We start from the raw sequence: 17,364 nt of genomic DNA, 5'->3' as shown, positions 1-17,364 counted from the left end.
GAAGACCAGAACTAGGAATGTAGGACCAGGAGGGAAATCAAATCAAATTTATTTATATAGCCCTTCGTACATCAGCTGATATCTCAAAGTGCTGTACAGAAACCCAGCCTAAAACCCCAAACAGCAAGCAATGCAGGTGTAGAAGCACGGTGGCTAGGAAAAACTCCCTTGAAAGGCCAAAACCTAGGAAGAAACCTAGAGGAACCAGGCTATGTGGGGTGGCCAGTCCTCTTCTGGCTGTGCCGGGTGGAGATTATAACAGAACATGGCCAAGATGTTCAAATGTTCATAAATGACCAGCATGGTCGAATAATAAGGCAGAACAGTTGAAACGGGAGCAGCAGCACAGTCAGGTGGACTGGGGACAGCAAGGAGTCATCATGTCAGGTATTCCTGGGGCATGGTCCTAGGGCTCAGGTCCTCCGAGAGAGAGAAAGAGAGAATTAGAGAGAGCACACTTAGATTCACACAGGACACCGAATAGGACAGGAGAAGTACTCCAGATATAACAAACTGACCCCAGCCCCCCGACACATAAACTACTGCAGCATAAATACTGGAGGCTGAGACAGGAGGGGTCAGGAGACACTGTGGCCCCATCCGAGGACACCCCCGGACAGGGCCAAACAGGAAGGATATAACCCCACCCACTTTGCTAAAGCACAGCCCCCACACCACTAGAGGGATATCTTCAACCACCAACTTACCATCCTGAGACGAGGCTGAATATAGCCCACAAAGACCTCCACCACGGCACAACCCAAGGGGGGTGGGCGCCAACCCAGACAGGATGACCACATCAGTGAATCAACCCACTCAGGTGACGCACCCCCTCCAGGAACGGCATGAGAGAGCCCCAGTAAGCCAGTGACTCGGCCCCTGTAATAAGGTTAGAGGCAGAGAATCCCAGTGGAAAGAGGGGAACCGGCCAGGCAGAGACAGCAAGGGCGGTTCGTTGCTCCAGTGCCTTTCCGTTCACCTTCCCACTCCTGGGCCAGACTACACTCAATCATATGACCCACTGAAGAGATGAGTCTTCAGTAGAGACTTAAAGGTTGAGACCGAGTTTGCGTCTCTGACATGGGTAGGCAGGCCGTTCCATAAAAATGGAGCTCTATAGGAGAAAGCCCTGCCTCCAGCTGTTTGCTTAGAAATTCTAGGGACAATTAGGAGGCCTGCGTCTTGTGACCGTAGCGTACGTGTAGGTATGTACGGCAGGACCATATCAGAGAGATAGGTAGGAGCAAGCCCATGTAATGCTTTGTAGGTTAGCAGTAAAACCTTGAAATCAGCCCTTGCTTTGACAGGAAGCCAGTGTAGAGAGGCTAGCACTGGAGTAAGATGATCAAATTTTTTGGTTCTAGTCAGGATTCTAGCAGCCGTATTTAGCACTAACAAGTTTATTTAGTGCTTTATCCGGGTAGCCGGAAAGTAGAGCATTGCAGTAGTCTAACCTAGAAGTGACAAAAGCATGGATTAATTTTTCTGCATCATTTTTTGACAAAGTTTCTGATTTTTGCAATGTTACGTAGATGGAAAAAAGCTGTCCTTGAAATGGTCTTGATATGTTCTTCAAAAGAGAGATCAGGGTCCAGAGTAACGCCGAGGTCCTTCACAGTTTTATTTGAGACGACTGTACAACCATTAAGATTAATTGTCAGATTCAACAGAAGATCTCTTTGTTTCTTGGGACCTAGAACAAGCATCTCTGTTTTGTCCGAGTTTAAAAGTAGAAAGTTTGCAGCCATCCACTTCCTTATGTCTGAAACACATGCATCTAGCAAGGGCAATTTTGGGGCTTCACTATGTTTCATTGAAATGTACAGCTGTGTGTCATCCGCATAGCAGTGAAAGTTAACATGTTTCTGAATGACATCCCCAAGAGGTAAAATATATAGTGAAAACAATAGTGGTCCTAAAACGGAACCTTGAGGAACACCGAAATTTACAGTTGATTTGTCAGAGGACAAACCATTCACAGAGACGAACTGATATCTTTCCGACAGATAAGATCTAAACCAGGCCAGAACTTGTCCGTGTAGACCAATTTGGGTTTCCAATCTCTCCAAAAGAATGTGGTGATCGATGGTATCAAAAGCAGCACTAAGGTCTAGGAGCACGAGGACAGATGCAGAGCCTCGGTCCGATGCCATTAAAATGTAATTTACCACCTTCACAAGTGCCGTCTCAGTGCTATGATGGGGTCTAAAACCAGACTGAAGCATTTCGTATACATTGTTTGTCTTCAGGAAGGCAGTGAGTTGTTGCGCAACAGCCTTTTCTAAAATTTGAGAGGAATGGAAGATTTGATATAGGCCGATAGTTTAAAAAAATATATTTTCTGGGTCAAGGTTTGGCTTTTTCAAGAGGCTTTATTACTGCCACTTTTAGTGAGTTTGGTACACATCCGGTGGATAGAGAGCCGTTTTGTTATGTTCAACATAGGAGGGCCAAGCACAGGAAGCAGCTCTTTCAGTAGTTTAGTTGGAATAGGGTCCAGTATGCAGCTTGACGGTTTAGAGGCCATGATTATTTTCATCATTGTGTCAAGAGATATAGTACTAAAACACTTGAGCGTCTCTCTTGATCCTAGGTCCTGGCAGAGTTGTGCAGACTCAGGACAACTGAGCTTTGAAATGGACTCAGTCATCTGATTTGACGTTAACCTAGCCAAAATGTTACACCCAGTCTTAACTTATGCACAAACATTCTGAACCGACTGGGTATTGGGTCTGTAAAGCGTTCTACACTGTTCTCTCTGCTCCATATCACCCTTACACTGATGGTGTGACTGACCAGTATACCAGAATAGATTTCAATAATGTTAGATAAACCATGTCTCCCTCTTCCAGTGATCAGGGCGAAGGTGGTTGGAAAGAAAGCGGTGTCTAACGCCATCAAGTATGACATCCAACAGATCAAGGTATGATCAGCCTTTCTATTAAGTGGTTGTTTCTTCCTGCACTGACACATTGAAGCCCCCTGAACCCCAGTCTAACAGCTGGGCCCAGTTCTCTCTCTCTCCCCCTTGGCTCCAGCCCTTCAATGTCTACAGATCTGGATAGGTATAAGCAGTGTCGTTGTGGAACTTCCACCATATGAAATTAGCATACTTCTATAAAAAGCCTCTCCCTAAAGTGTTGACCTTCCTGTTGGTCCAAGTCTATGGTGACATCCTCTATATGAACTCAGCTGCCACTTCATTAAAGCTATCACTACATTCTCTAACAGATAGTTAGTTGGCCCTCTGATGTCACAGGTTGCTGCATTTCTATATTTGAATTTATAAAGCTATTTAACTTGAACTCCACCTGTGCCTTACATCATTACTAATCTTTAGTCATGAGCTAGCTGTCCTTGAGGCTGGGTGTGGTAACTGGAATAAATGATCGCTTGCACCTTACAGATCTGTGAATATCAAAGGGTGAAGACTGACAGTGCCTGAGAGCTGTAGTCGGTGAGGTTCCAAATGATATATGTGGATGTTTGACAGATCCTCTGTTCTCCTTGTGATTGGCTAGATGTTTAAATGCCCAGACCAGGTTATCCACGCCATCTTCACTGCACCATCCCCAGCTGCATGTGGTGTGACTCTGGACCTCAACAAGGAGTATCTCTTCACAGGTGAGGTTCTCACTACGTTACCCACGTTCTGTTGCCAACACTGGTTAACCCTATCAGTCCTCAGACTCCAGCACAAATCAGCTTTTCATTTATCTGCATGTCCAGCCCTTAGATTTCACCTCAAGTGTTTTAGCACTTTTATTTTCAGGACAACCAGGGCTACAAGTAAACCACAAAACAATTTGATGTGGACTTTGGCATTAATGAGTTTCATTGACAAATGTTAACATGAGGTCTGCCAAAGCTTGATATTACTTTTAATGAACTTTCTTTAACTAAGCAAGTCAGTTAAGAACAAATTCTTATTTTTAATGACGGCCCCTTCAAGGGAAGAACGACAGATTTTTACCTTGTCACCTCGGGGATTCGATCTTGCAACCTTACAGTTAGTAGTCCAATACTTTAACCACTAGGCTACTTGCAACTACTTACAGCGCTCATACATGTTTATCTTCTCTTTAGAAGAACCCCTTACCTTCTAATGTCTCTTACCTTGTGCACATCATATAGAATAACATGTTACATGTTCATGATTCTTAGCTTTTCATTAATCTACTGAACATAAATATCAATGCCACAGCTTCTAAAAATGTAACCTTGTTACAATTCATATAAGGAAATCAGTAAATTTAAATGTTTATTAGGCCCTAATCTATGGATTTCACATGACTGGGAATACAGATTTGAAACTGTTGTTCGTAGATACGGTACATTAAAAAAAAAGGTAATGGATCACCAGTATCTGGTGTGACCAACATTTGCCTCATGCAGCTCAACACATCACCTACGTGTAATTTAGGCTGTTGCTTGTGGCATGTTCAGCTCGACGTTGCTGGATATTGGCTGGAACACTTCGAACCAGTGCATTCAAAATATGCTCAATGGGTGACGTGTGACTATGCAGGCCATAGAAGTTGGAAATTATCAGCTTCCAGGAATTATGGGGAGATCGTTGCGACATAGGGCCATGCATTATAATGCTGCAACATGAGGTGATAGTGGCGAATGAAGTGCAAATTCTCTAAAACAGAGGTGGCTTATGGTAGAGAAATTAACATTGAATTATCTGGCAACAGCTCTGGACTTCCCTGCAGTCAGCATGCCAATTGCATGCTCCCTCAACTTGAGCCATCTGTGGCACTGTGACAACTGCACATTTTAGTGTTTTTTTTATTGTCCCCAGCACAAGGTGCACATGTGTAATGATTCTGTTTAATCAGCTTCTTGATATGCCATGCCTGTGAAGTGGATGGATTATCTTGGGAAAGGGGAAATGCTCACTAACATGGATGTAAACAAATCTGTGCACAACTTGAGAGAAATTAGCTTTCTTGTGAAATTTCGCCAGTCTCTTATTTCGGCCGTTGAAACATGGGACCAACACTATAAACTCAGCAAAAAAAGAGATGTCCCTTTTTCAGGACCCTGTCTTTCAAAGATAATTAGTAAAAATCTAAATAACTTCAGATCTTCTTTGTAATGGGTTTACACTGTTTCCCACGCTTGTTCAATGAACCGTAAACAATTAATGAACGTGCACCTGTGGAACGGTCGTTAAGACAATAACAGCTTATTGACTGTAGGTAATTAAGGTCACAGTTATGAAAACGTGGGGCACTTTCCCCATGGTACATTGACTCACTATCTCCTCTGTCTGTAGGCAAGCTGGAGACTGGAAGGATGTATGTAACACTGTGTGGCTATAATCCGCCCTGGGAGGACTTGAGTGCTGCACAAAAGAACAGCTTGACTCACCGCTACCAAAGCGGCTGTGATTGCAAGGTGTGTGTGATGGGAATTAGTCATATTACTGTACACCAATATTTACACAGCACATTTTCTAAAAGGGAGTATATTACTCTGGTCACATTGGCAAAACACATGAGCTAGAGTATTGGTATAATAATCAGTGATCTTGGTCTCTCTCTGCTCCACAGATCATCCACTGCACTTCGCTCCCCTGTCCGATCAGCACCACAGATGCATGTCTGTGGATGGACTGGGGGACAAACAATAGCCAAAACCTTGCCTGTATCAAGAGTAATGGTTCTTGTGCTTGGAAGTAGTTCCTAGATATTGGGGACTCTACAGGCTATACTCTACAGGCCATCCGCTTAGTGACTCCAGATGACAAAGCTGCCAATGTGTAGTTTTAAATTAACCAACATGTCTTGCTGGTCACTTCTTGTAAAATAAACAAATCAAATGCAGTGTTAATGTCTTCTGCCATTCATTTTTTAAATTGATGTTAAATTTAACTGGAACCAAAGCTGTTATCAACCCCAAATTGTCATCAGTGTTGTCCGATATGGTTATTTGAAAATGGAACAGTATTCCTGAAGCATCAAGCAGGGCGTCATGTAGAATGTTCAGATATGTTCTATACATAAAGAACAAATTGTCTTCTCTGACATGAAAGTAATCATGTAGGCTCTAATGGCGTTTCTATCTGGAACATTCTACATTTGTCTACTGATTGTGGCCCTTTAGTAGTTTGGGTCTAAACCAGGGCTTTATCTATGTAATGATGTTGACCATTAAACAACTGACTTGTTCTGTAATATTCTTTAGTGGGATGAATAGTTTATTTCAGTCATTTCGCAGACCATCGGAACAGGGAGCCTTTTGAAAGCCTTCTAAAGAAGAGCAGTAATTGGTCGATGTAGAACAAATCAGACATTGATTCTCAGAATGGTGAAGTTAATAACTAGGTATGAAACCACCCAGACGTGTCCCCACCATGGTATTGGGCATCTGCTGACATTTGAACTAATCTGGTTTAGAAGACAAACTTGCATGCAATTCAGGAGAACATTGTATACATTTTGGGCAGCTTTTTTTTGATCAGATGGTATTGCAAGGTATGCTTTGTGTAGGATATGCCGTGCTGGCAGCTGTAGGTTTTAAACCCCCATTCGAGGCTGTAATATTTCTGTAAAGAGTTTGCTTGTCTATCTGGAATGGGTTATTTTCTGGTAAAATAATAGCTTTCTATAGACTATGCCCGACCTTTGATTTCCGTGAATCTGATTGGTCACAAGTCCCAGAGTGGTGGGCAATTTGTTTTCTCCTGATTGTAACAAAGTTTAGCTTTTCCCCACATGTTTAATTTTCACCAGATGGATGCAGTGAAATGTGTTTTTAGAAGGTCAGTTAAATTAATGTTTGTCCCTGGAGCAAATTGGAGGTAAGTGCCATGTGCAAGGGCACACAGACTGCTCAGTTATTCCAACCAGTGACCTTTGGGTTACTGGCCACACTAACCACTAGGCCAGTGTTCTTGGTCCTGGAGGACCTCCAACAGTACACATTCTAGATGTATCCCTGGACAATCAGCTCATTGAGGGCTTGATGACAGGTTGACATATTGAATCAGGGTTGCTTGTCCAGGATTAAAATACAAATGTGTACTGTTTGGGGTACTCGAACCAGAGTTGGAAAACACTGCACTAGGCTACCCAGAGTTGGGAAACACTGCACTAGGCTACCCAGAGTTGGAAAACACTGCACTAGGCTACCCAGAGTTGGAAAACACTGCACTAGGCTACCCGTGGCCCCGCTGCCTTCAGCGCCATCGCCCCATGCTTGCATTGTAGGCTGCCTCGTCACTGTTTGTAATCAGGCCTGCCTCTGTCGTGTAGTCAGCTAATTTGATTGAGTTGGAGTCGTGCTTGACCGCTCCGTCCTGGATGAACGTTGTCTAGAAAGCAGACTAGGAACTTCATTGAATTACATGTTGGGCAGAGATTTGAGTACAGGTATAATTACATCAACTTTTCAAAGCATGGGGAGTGCTTTCAGATTTGTCACTTGAAGCATGCGCAAAAGCATAAACGCATGCATGGGTTCCGCAAGTATGTTTGCCGATTTATACTGTCATTTGCACATGGCTACAGAAGCCTATAGCTTCGGTCTCCATCTAATTTGTTAAAACCTCTAAGGATCTGCCCCTTTTTATTCAATTTTCGCCTAAAATGACATACCCAAATCTAACTGCCTGTAGCTCAGTACCTGAAGCAAGCAAATGCATATTCTTGATACCATTTGAAAGGAAACACGTTTTTGAAATGTGAAATGCATGTTATATTCTCCTACATTAGATCTGGTAAAAGATAATATAAAAAGTATGTACAAAAAATATATATATATATATATTTGAAATGCAAGAGAGAGGCCATAATGTATTATTCCAGCCCAGGTGCAGTTTAGATTTTGGCCACTAGATGGCAGCAGTGTATGTGCAAAGTTTTAGACTGATCCAATGAACCATTGCATTTATGATATAAAATGTATATCAAGACTGCTCAAATGTACCTAATTGGTTTAACTTTTCAAGTACAAAACTGTTTACTCTCTTCAAACAATACCATGGTATTATTTTGCTGTAATAGCTACTGTAAATTGGACAGTGCAGTTAGATTAACAATAATTTTAAGCTTTCTGCCAATATCAGATATGTCTATGTCCTGGGAAATGTTCGTTACTTATAACCTCATGCTAATCACATTAGCCTACGTTAGCTCAAACGTCCCGCGGGAGGGACAATGATCCCGTAGCGGTTTTAAAAGGCCAACATTTCATAAACTTCACTTTGGAGAAGGTGATGCGCTTCGGTTTTCTGCATTATTACTGGTTTCAAATTGGTAAGGCAAAATAGATCTTAAACATTTGTCATTTATATTTACAATTCCCTTATTCATATAACTTTCTTATTTACCTATTGTACACGTCATCTTCCAATCTTTCAGGATTTTTATTTCCCAATATTTTGTGTGTAAAGGACCTCAACCCTATTTATTCCGGCTGACAGTTTCCTAACCCTAAATAATATATAGAAGATCAGAAGAGTACTGTCTAGTGCCGCGTTCACGTGCTAGTCGGAATTAGGAAACTTCTGACTTGGTAACTGGTTGAACACGGCACATGTACACTGCATTCGGGAAGTTTTATGACTTTTTCTACATTTTGTTACATTACAGCCTTACTCCTTCCTCAATCTGCAGATCCTTTCAAGCTCTTGTCAGGTTGGATGGGGAGCGTCGCTGCAGAGCTATTATCAGGTTTCTCCAGAGATGTTAGATCGGGTTCAAGTCCAGGCTCTGGCTGGGCCACTCAAGGACATTGAGACTTGTCCCGAAGTCCTGCGTTATCTTGGCTGTATGCTTAGGGTCCTTGTCCTGTTAAAGGTGAACCTTCGGCCAAGTCTGAGGTCCTGAGCAGGTTTTCATTAAGGATCTTTCTGTACTTTGCTCAGTTGATCTTTCGCTAGATTCCGACTAGTCTCCCATTCCCACAGCATGCTACACTGTACGTATGGTGCCAGAATTCCTCCAGATGTGACACTTGGCATTTAGGGCAAAAAGTAAATATTGGTTTCATGTGCCTTTAGGTAAACTTCCAGTGGGCTATAGTCTGCCTTTTACAGAGTGGATTCGGTCTGGCCACTCCCATTGTCTAATTGGAGTGCTGCCGAGATTGTTGTCCTTCTCCACAGAGGAGCTCTGTCAGTGACCATCGAGGTCTTGGTCACCTCCCTGAGCAAGGCCCTTCTCCCCCAATTGTCCAGTTTGGCCAGCTCTGAAGAATCTTGGTGGTTCCAGACTTCCAGTGAGGGAGGTTGTGTTCTTGGGGACCATTGAGCCTGCAGACATTTTTTGGTAACCTTCCCCACAGCTGTGCCTAAATCCTTTGAGCTCGGACAATTCCAACCTCATGTCTTGTTTTTGTGCCGTCAACTGTGGGATGTTAGGTGTGCCTTTCCAAATCAATTTACCAGAGGTGGAATCCAATGAAGTTGTAAAATGATCCAAGACAGGATGCACCCAAGCTCAATTTTGATCCTCATAGCAGAAGGTCTGAATACAATTACATTGGTTAATAAAATCTTAACCTTTGCCATTATGGGTGTAGACTGAAGAAAAACGTATTTAATCCATTCTAGAATAAGGCTGTAACTTGACATGTGACAGAAGGGGGTCGGAATACTTTTCCGAATGCACTGTACTACCAGTTAAGTCGGACATTTCTGTTCTTGCTAGTGCGGACTAGCACTTGGATGAACATTCAGCTGTTTACAACTGAATACAATCTTATAAAGCAAGGAAGAAACAATGAGTTGTTTAATTTGGTCAATGACATTACAAAGCTGAAGCCCTGGTTTAGACAAACTATTTCAGGACCATGTTCAATAATGCATTCAGTTCTAGTTAAACAAGCAAATTAAGGACACACGAAATTAGTACTTGAAGCGCTGTATTTGAAGTTCATTTTTATTGTACAAGTGATATTTTCACAAGATGGTTGCCCTCTTTCACATTGACCATTTCCTGCAACCTGTCCTCTGACAACAACTTGACAAGTTAATGTAGGTCTTGTAATTGTTAGAAACTACTTCATTATTTGAGTTTGTAGCTTTTTTTCTGTGAGTAGATGGCCTGTAAAGTTTAGGGGTCATCAATATCCAGAAACTACTTGGGCAGTGCCATCCCCTTGTACCAGGCACAGGATCCATCACCCCCCTTGATACAGGCAATGTTATTGTCCCAGGGTCTGCTTTGGCCAATGTCCATCCACAGGCACTCATCCGCGGTGCTGATCGGACAGGGAAGGGAAGTGCAGCGGATGATCTGTGGATCGGAGTAGGGAGAGAAAGACCAAGATCACCGACTGATCATTACCCAAATACTGTAGCTCTTGCATTTTCCAATGGTGACCAGAGTGCGAAGAAAGTCTGCTGTGTAAATATACAACATATAGTAATATTAACACACCGTGCAATCACAGCCGCTTTGGTAGCGCAGAGTCAAGCTCCTCATTTGTGTGTCACTCAAAGCCCCCCAGGACTGAATGAAGTCACACATTATTACATGCACTGTTCCATCAGTATTCAGCCTGCCTGCAGACAAAGGAGACAATATGCTGTAGGGAAAATGTGGTGTAGGGTAAAGCTGGCCTTCAACACTGTACTTGGATTAGTTTCTTTCCACATATGGTTGGTATTGTAGGAGATGAGCCTAGATCTGTACCTGGGGGAAAACTGCAACCTGAAACGGGAAAAAGTACCGATGCAGCCCGGAGCTATTCATAAATAATGCATTAGTTATTTGTAAGTAATTCTAAGTGTAGAGAACGTCATTTCTAAAACCTTTGTTTTCTTATACAAGATGAAGTCAATAGTAGGTCATGAGGCTGTAAGCATTTCTAACCAGTGCTGGTAATGAACCTTAGGTAACCTAGTGAGAACCGCACCTGTGAAGAGATACTCCTTGTTGATTTCCAGAAACGCGCGACACGGGCCTCCAGTGGAGATGACGTGGATATCCTGGTTAGGACCTTTGAACATCTAGCCAACCACAAGGAGAGAAAGGATCCGTCAAACATCTACATATACAGTTTGTTCTATATGGCATGAATGGACAGCTTAACCTCACTGGTCTCTTTTACAGAGGAGCCCTGAATTACACATTAAAATACAAACAGAACAGAAGCAGTCATAAACAAACATTCAGTAATAAGGTCCTCAACACTTTGAATTGCCCTAGATGCAGCAGACAGTTTTACAACAAGGCACAAAACAAACAAATATTTACCTAACGGAGTAAAGACCGAAGGAAATATCCAAAGTTATTCATCCCTTATCCCAGGTGTGGTAACTCACGTCTAAAGGTTAGTAATGCTTTTAGTGAGGTTTCGTAAAGGGATTAATACATTAAAAATACTGCAATGCGTCAACCTACGTGACATCAAACAGGACCAACTTCCTAGTTGAGAATGTAGCGTTGAGTACTAGACCTGTCGCCCATAATAAAGAGCAGTGCACTATGATAAACTGCTTTAATGAAGTGGCATCTGATTTCATATAGATGATGTCACCATTGTCTAGGACTGGTAGGAGGGTTGACTGAAACATGCCTCTTGCTCAGTGCTAAAGGCATGACTCATTTCTATAAATAACCCCTTTTTATTAATGGTGGAAGCTCCACAATTACACTGCTTATACCTATCCAAATCTTCAATTATTTAAGGGTTGGGTCCAAATTGGGACCAGCTGTCAGACTGGGGTTCAGGGGGCTTCAATGTGTCAGTGCAGGAAGGAACAACCACTTAATAAAAAGGCTGATCATACCTCAATCTGTTTGACGTCATAGTTGGTGTTACCAGACACAGCTTTCACGCCAACCACCTTTGCCCTGATCACTACAAAATAAGAGACATGGTTTAACTACTGAAATAATCCATTTCTGGTACAATAGTCAGACATCAGTTTCAGGGTGTTAAGTGATCTGAGAGAACATAGAATCTATAACAGACCCAAGATGTCAGGCTTTAGCACCATGCTCTATCAACAGAGCTTGCTCCCTCAACAGCAAAGTCATCACTCAATCATTTTAGAGAATACCACAAAGAAAGTCTTCACTTTTCAATAAACTCAACAGGAACTATCCTCAGGGAAGCGTGTTGCATGTCATCACACCTCTTTACTAACAAACAGTAATTGAGTCAAGGTACATTTCTCTAAAAGGTCAAGTAGCTGCTCATGATGTAGTGCTGTCTAACACCCACAACCACCCTGTCTTACCATACTGCATCAGTGGTTGAAGTAGAACGAAAGGTGCCAATACACTTAAAATCACAATGCCGTATTGATGTTTTACAGTGACTAACCCATTTTATACGAGGTGCCTATACTTACGTAGTTGTTACATTGTTGGTAACGCAACTATCAGCACATGTCAAAATAATAGAAATGACATCTAATTTATAGAATTAACAACCTATCTGCGAGATAAATAGCGCCAAAATCTGAATTAGTGAGTAGTTTACAGAAGTGACATAATAGTTTAGAAATGTAGAGTAGACCCATTTGCCATGTAGGCCTAAATTATTCTGATGAATTCTCTAAAATGTCAAGTATGTGAGGCGTTGGATAATGTCATGTTGAACATTTCGTTTAATAACAAGTCAGTCATCTTTAGGCCTAGAGCAAGGATGGGAAACTCCAGTCCTCACGGATCAGAGTAGTGTCATCCCCGCGGGTGTAATCGTCAAGCAGATTCTGTTACAAAACGTTTTGCAACAGAACCGTTTTACACCAGACAGAAAACGCAAACGAGAGTGTGGTAAAAATTCAGGTAGGTCCCGCACCGTTTCACTTGGTTCTTAAGTGGCAAACGTTTCCGTAATGAATACACCCAGGTGTAGCCCATATTGTTACCGACTTAATGTAAATACTTGCGAGAAGATGTGAATACAGGCCTAATGATCATGTCCTGAAAATAATTGCGACAGAAAATGCATAACATTGTTGCATGATGCGCATTGACACGGTGTAGTAGGCAGCCTACCAACACGTGAAGAGAAACTACAGACGTCAGAAATTTCTAAATTGCCTTACCGACATCTGCATTGCAAAAAGCCCGTTGAGGATGTACACTCATGCAAGTGCAAGCTTCTGTGATGTCATCGACCCGCCAGAGGAACAGAACGACCAGAGTAATGAAACAACTACTTACGGACCAAGTCATTTTAGAAACTAATGAATTTACTGTCCACTCTATAGAAGACAAACAATATTGCTACCGTTTACCCCTACCACAGTTCAGGTTATTACTGCGCGAAAACCTTCTACATACTACATGGAATCAGCCGGCTTTTATTGCAGGCTGTGAGCTCCTCCCCGCAGTTAGAACCAAGCCAGTGGTAGGCTGATCACTCTATTCATCCTTAACCACAATCACCTGTTTATTGGACAACCACAGAGCAGGCTCAATTTGCTGACATAAATGGCATAAATTGTCTGCATTTCACTTAAACAATGGGGATGAACCAGAAATATAAATTTTAAGCTACACCTACTGGAATTCCTTATAGCTTTGTTGTTTTCATTTATTTATTTTTATCACCTGGGGCAAGTTTAAAGCAGGCTCAACTTGCCCAACTGGTCAGTTCACTTGACCCAGGCAATGGGGTAACCCTTAAATCTCTGCTACAACTAGGTTCCGGATTTTCATCTGGGTAGGTACCATCGGGAGAAAAAAAAATGCCACACCACCAAATCACAGGTCGTGCAGGTCAGGCATGGGACAGGAAAATAACTTACTCCCATCAGACACAGACACAAACTCTTTACAGCAATGTTGTAGCAGCCTACACCTCAACGTTAGCGATCTGACCTGCTGTATCAGTCTGATCAACTGTAGGCCTCTATACGCCCTGTCCCATCTGGCCAGGGGGAACAAAGTGGTGGTAACAATGTTGTAGCAGCCTACACCTCAAGGTTAGCGATCTGACCTGCTGTATCAGTCTGATCAACTGTAGGCCTCTATACGCCCTGTCCCATCTGGCCAGGGGAAACAAAGTGGTGGTAACAATGTTGTAGCAGCCTACACCTCAACGTTAGCGATCTGACCTGCTGTATCAGTCTGATCAACTGTAGGCCTCTATACGCCCTGTCCCATCTGGCCAGGGGAAACAAAGTGGTGGTAACAATGTTGTAGCAGCCTACACCTTAACGTTAGCGATCTGACCTGCTGTATCAGTCTGATCAACTGTAGGCCTCTATACGCCCTGTCCCATCTGGCCAGGGGAAACAAAGTGGTGGTAACAATGTTGTAGCAGCCTACACCTCAACGTTAGCGATCTGACCTGCTGTATCAGTCTGATCAACTGTAGGCCTCTATACGCCCTGTCCCATCTGGCCAGGGGAAACAAAGTGGTGGTAACAATGTTGTAGCAGCCTACACCTCAACGTTAGCGATCTGACCTGCTGTATCAGTCTGATCAACTGTAGGCCTCTATACGCCCTGTTCCATCTGGCCAGGGGAAACAAAGTGGTGGTAACATTATGTGTTTATAGCATACGCCACTTTATTTGTCTTAAGAGAAAATGTGATCAACTTCGGTTCATATGACATATTATTATATAACTTTGGTTGGCTAGGCTACCAAGGCCCGGAGGTGGGAAAGTAGTTTACCCAGTTGTCATTGAGTAAAATGACTCAAGTAAAAGGGAAAATAACCCAGTAAAATACTACTTGAGTAAAAGTATTAATATACTAAAGTAGTAGGCTACTTCAATCTATTATTTTTACACCATTGCCTATGCCTTCTTTAATCCAACAATCAAATCAACAAATAGTGATGACATAGGCTAGACTGTTAATGCACCTGTAACTGGTAATTACAGGTGAACAGTATATGGATCTCTCTATGGAAGTAGTGCACATTGGGGGTTGAAAAAAATATGTAATTTGTGTCCTATTTTTTCCCCAAAACTTTCACTTACCCGAAAATGAGAAGACAGTTGTTAACACAAAGAAATGCCACAACTTGTCAGTCTCTTAGTTAAACAATAGGGAGGAAGCAGGAAAATGTGTTTTAATGGCCTGCTACTTCGGACATGTAGGCCTAACTGTTACAGTGTGAGATTATCCTCCATGAGAGGCTTGTACTCTCATGAAGATTTTAACATGCAGCTCATGTCTGACAGGGCGTATACACTGGACACAGCATCCCGAGGTGAAACAACAGCTTCCTATTCATTTTCAATGGAAGGAAAACAGTGAGAAGAGAAGTGGGCGTGGACTGGTGGGTAATATCTTCTCTCTCAAGGCCATCAGACTGTTAAACAGCCATCAAAGAGGCTGCTGCCTACATACTGACTTGAAATCATTGGCCACTTTAATAAATCGATTACTAGTCACTTTAATAATGCCACTTTAATAATGTTTACATATCTTGCATTACTCATCCCAAATGTATATACTGTATTTTATACCATCTATTGCTTCTTGCCAATTCCGCTCGGTCATTGCTCATCCATATATTTATATGTATATATTATTTTTCCATTCCTTTACTTAGATTTGTGTGTATTAGGTAGTTGTTGTGGAATTGTTAGATTACTTGTTAGATATTACTGCACTGTCGGAACTAGAAGCACAAACATTTCACTACACTCGCAATAACATCTGCTAACCATGTGTATGTGACCAATAAAATTGGATTTGATTTGAATGGCTGACAATGGCTGTTGATGTGTAATACAACATAGCATGCTTGCTAGCTTGTTAGCACCAACATCAGGGCGAAGTTAGTGTGGCTAGGTGATTTACCACTATAATAGTATCTCGGCCAGTCAGAGCAATAGGGTAAAGTTGCTCAAGCTCTGCTCGCACTGACCAAAAGTTATGCCTCCAGTGTAGCAGGTAAAAAAATAGACTTATTTTGCAGCCCTACTTGAATTTTTATCAGTTTGGTTGTTTTCAGTTTTAAAATGTCCCTGCTTATTGGGACAACCACAGAGCAGGCTACACTTGCCCACCTTCCATAAATGCCATAAATTGTCCGCCATTCACTTAAACAATAGGGATGAACCAGAAAGATCAGGTTACGGCTACGCCTGCTGGAATTCCTCACTGTTTTTTTCTACAATCACCTGCGGCAACTTTAGAGCCTCACTTGACCCAGGCAATGGGTTAACCCTTAAAGTCGCTGGTACAACTACACTATATATACAAAGTATATGGACACCCCTTCAAATTTGTGGATTGGGCTATTTCAGCCACACTGAAATAGAGTGTGGCTGAACAGGTGTATAAAATCGAGCACACAGCCATGCAATCTCCATAGACAAACATTGATAGTGGAATGGCCTTACTGAAGAGCCTTCTTTAATCCAAAATATATCAAATCAATAAATAGTGATGACATAGGCTAGACTGTGTTATACAACTGTTATACACCAGAGGTCTGTCTGTAATAAAGCGCTGCTCTGCTTTCTTGACATCACTATCAATAAAAGTCCTAAAGGCCCTAGTTTTGTCACCCCTGGACTACTGCCCAGTCATATGGTCAAGTGCCACAAAGAGGGACATTGGCAACTTACAACTGGCCCGGAACAGAGCAACACAGCTGGCCCTTAAAACTTCATGGAGAGGTAGCATGAATAGCATGGCTAAAGTGGAGGAGAGATTGACTTCATCACTGCTTGTGTTTGTGAGAGGTATTGACGTGTTAAATATACCGAGCTGTCTGTTTAAATGACTAGCACACAGCTCAGACATCCATGCATACCCCACAAAACATGCCACCAGAGGCCTCTTCACAGTCCACAAAGCTAGAACAGACTATGGGAAATGCACAGTACTACATAGAGCCATGGCTACATGGAACTCTATTTCACATCAAGTAACTCAAGCGAGCAGTAAAATCAGATTAAAAAGCAGATAAAACAACACCTCACGGCACAACCCGGACTGTTAGGACACACACGCACACATTGTAAATTGTAGTAATGTAGTATTGTACATTTTATATTGTAAATGTGTAATATTAGAGTAATGATGCAATAATGTCTTGTATGATATATTGTTTTATTTATGATGTAGGCTGTTGTTTTGCTGTGATGTAATTGTTTTATTTATGATGTAGGTTGTTTTGTTGTGATGTGAATGTTTTATTCCTGTTTGGAACCTAGTAAGAGGAGCTGCTAAGTACTAAAAATACTAAATACTTTTGCAAGAGTGAAACACCTATTAATTTAAAATCAAATCAAATGTTATTCGTCTCTGTCAGAGTCCTTTAAGTTTTGGGTTTGGAGTCAGGCGCAGAGAGCAGAGGGTTCGAATAAATGTATATTTTATTACCGGAAAAAAACGGTCACGCCAAAAACACAAGGCGCATCAACTGACTGGCCCATACACAGGACCCAAAATGTCCGGAAAAATAAAATACAATCAA

At 42.1% G+C, this 17,364-nt stretch overlaps 2 protein-coding genes across 2 annotated transcripts; one reads left to right on the top strand and one right to left on the bottom strand.

The window, feature by feature from the left end:
• Nucleotides 1–2,852: 2,852 nt before the first annotated feature.
• On the top strand, nt 2,853–5,834 carry LOC139399731 (metalloproteinase inhibitor 2-like; the record flags this gene model as incomplete). The annotated part of the gene is made up of 4 exons (XM_071144984.1): nt 2,853–2,923; nt 3,522–3,624; nt 5,285–5,406; nt 5,562–5,834. Coding segments are annotated over 4 exons (425 nt in total), but the record flags the coding sequence as incomplete, so codon positions are not given.
• A 4,176-nt stretch (nt 5,835–10,010) lies between these two features.
• On the bottom strand, nt 10,011–13,193 carry LOC139399732 (metalloproteinase inhibitor 2-like). Its single transcript, XM_071144985.1, has 5 exons — nt 13,019–13,193; nt 11,750–11,820; nt 10,873–10,966; nt 10,395–10,519; nt 10,011–10,250 (listed from the first exon to the last, which is right to left on the bottom strand). Exons 1-5 carry the CDS (start codon nt 13,146–13,148, stop codon nt 10,092–10,094), a joined length of 579 nt encoding a protein of 192 aa, XP_071001086.1. The 5' UTR covers nt 13,149–13,193; the 3' UTR covers nt 10,011–10,091.
• Nucleotides 13,194–17,364: the final 4,171 nt, after the last annotated feature.

The sequence above is a fragment of the Oncorhynchus clarkii genome, unplaced genomic scaffold, assembly GCF_045791955.1.
Source record: "Oncorhynchus clarkii lewisi isolate Uvic-CL-2024 unplaced genomic scaffold, UVic_Ocla_1.0 unplaced_contig_9651_pilon_pilon, whole genome shotgun sequence".
In the NCBI taxonomy this organism is placed as follows: Eukaryota; Metazoa; Chordata; class Actinopteri; order Salmoniformes; family Salmonidae; genus Oncorhynchus; species Oncorhynchus clarkii.
Note: the sequence above shows the minus strand (reverse complement) of the source record. Positions and strands in the feature narration are given on the sequence as shown.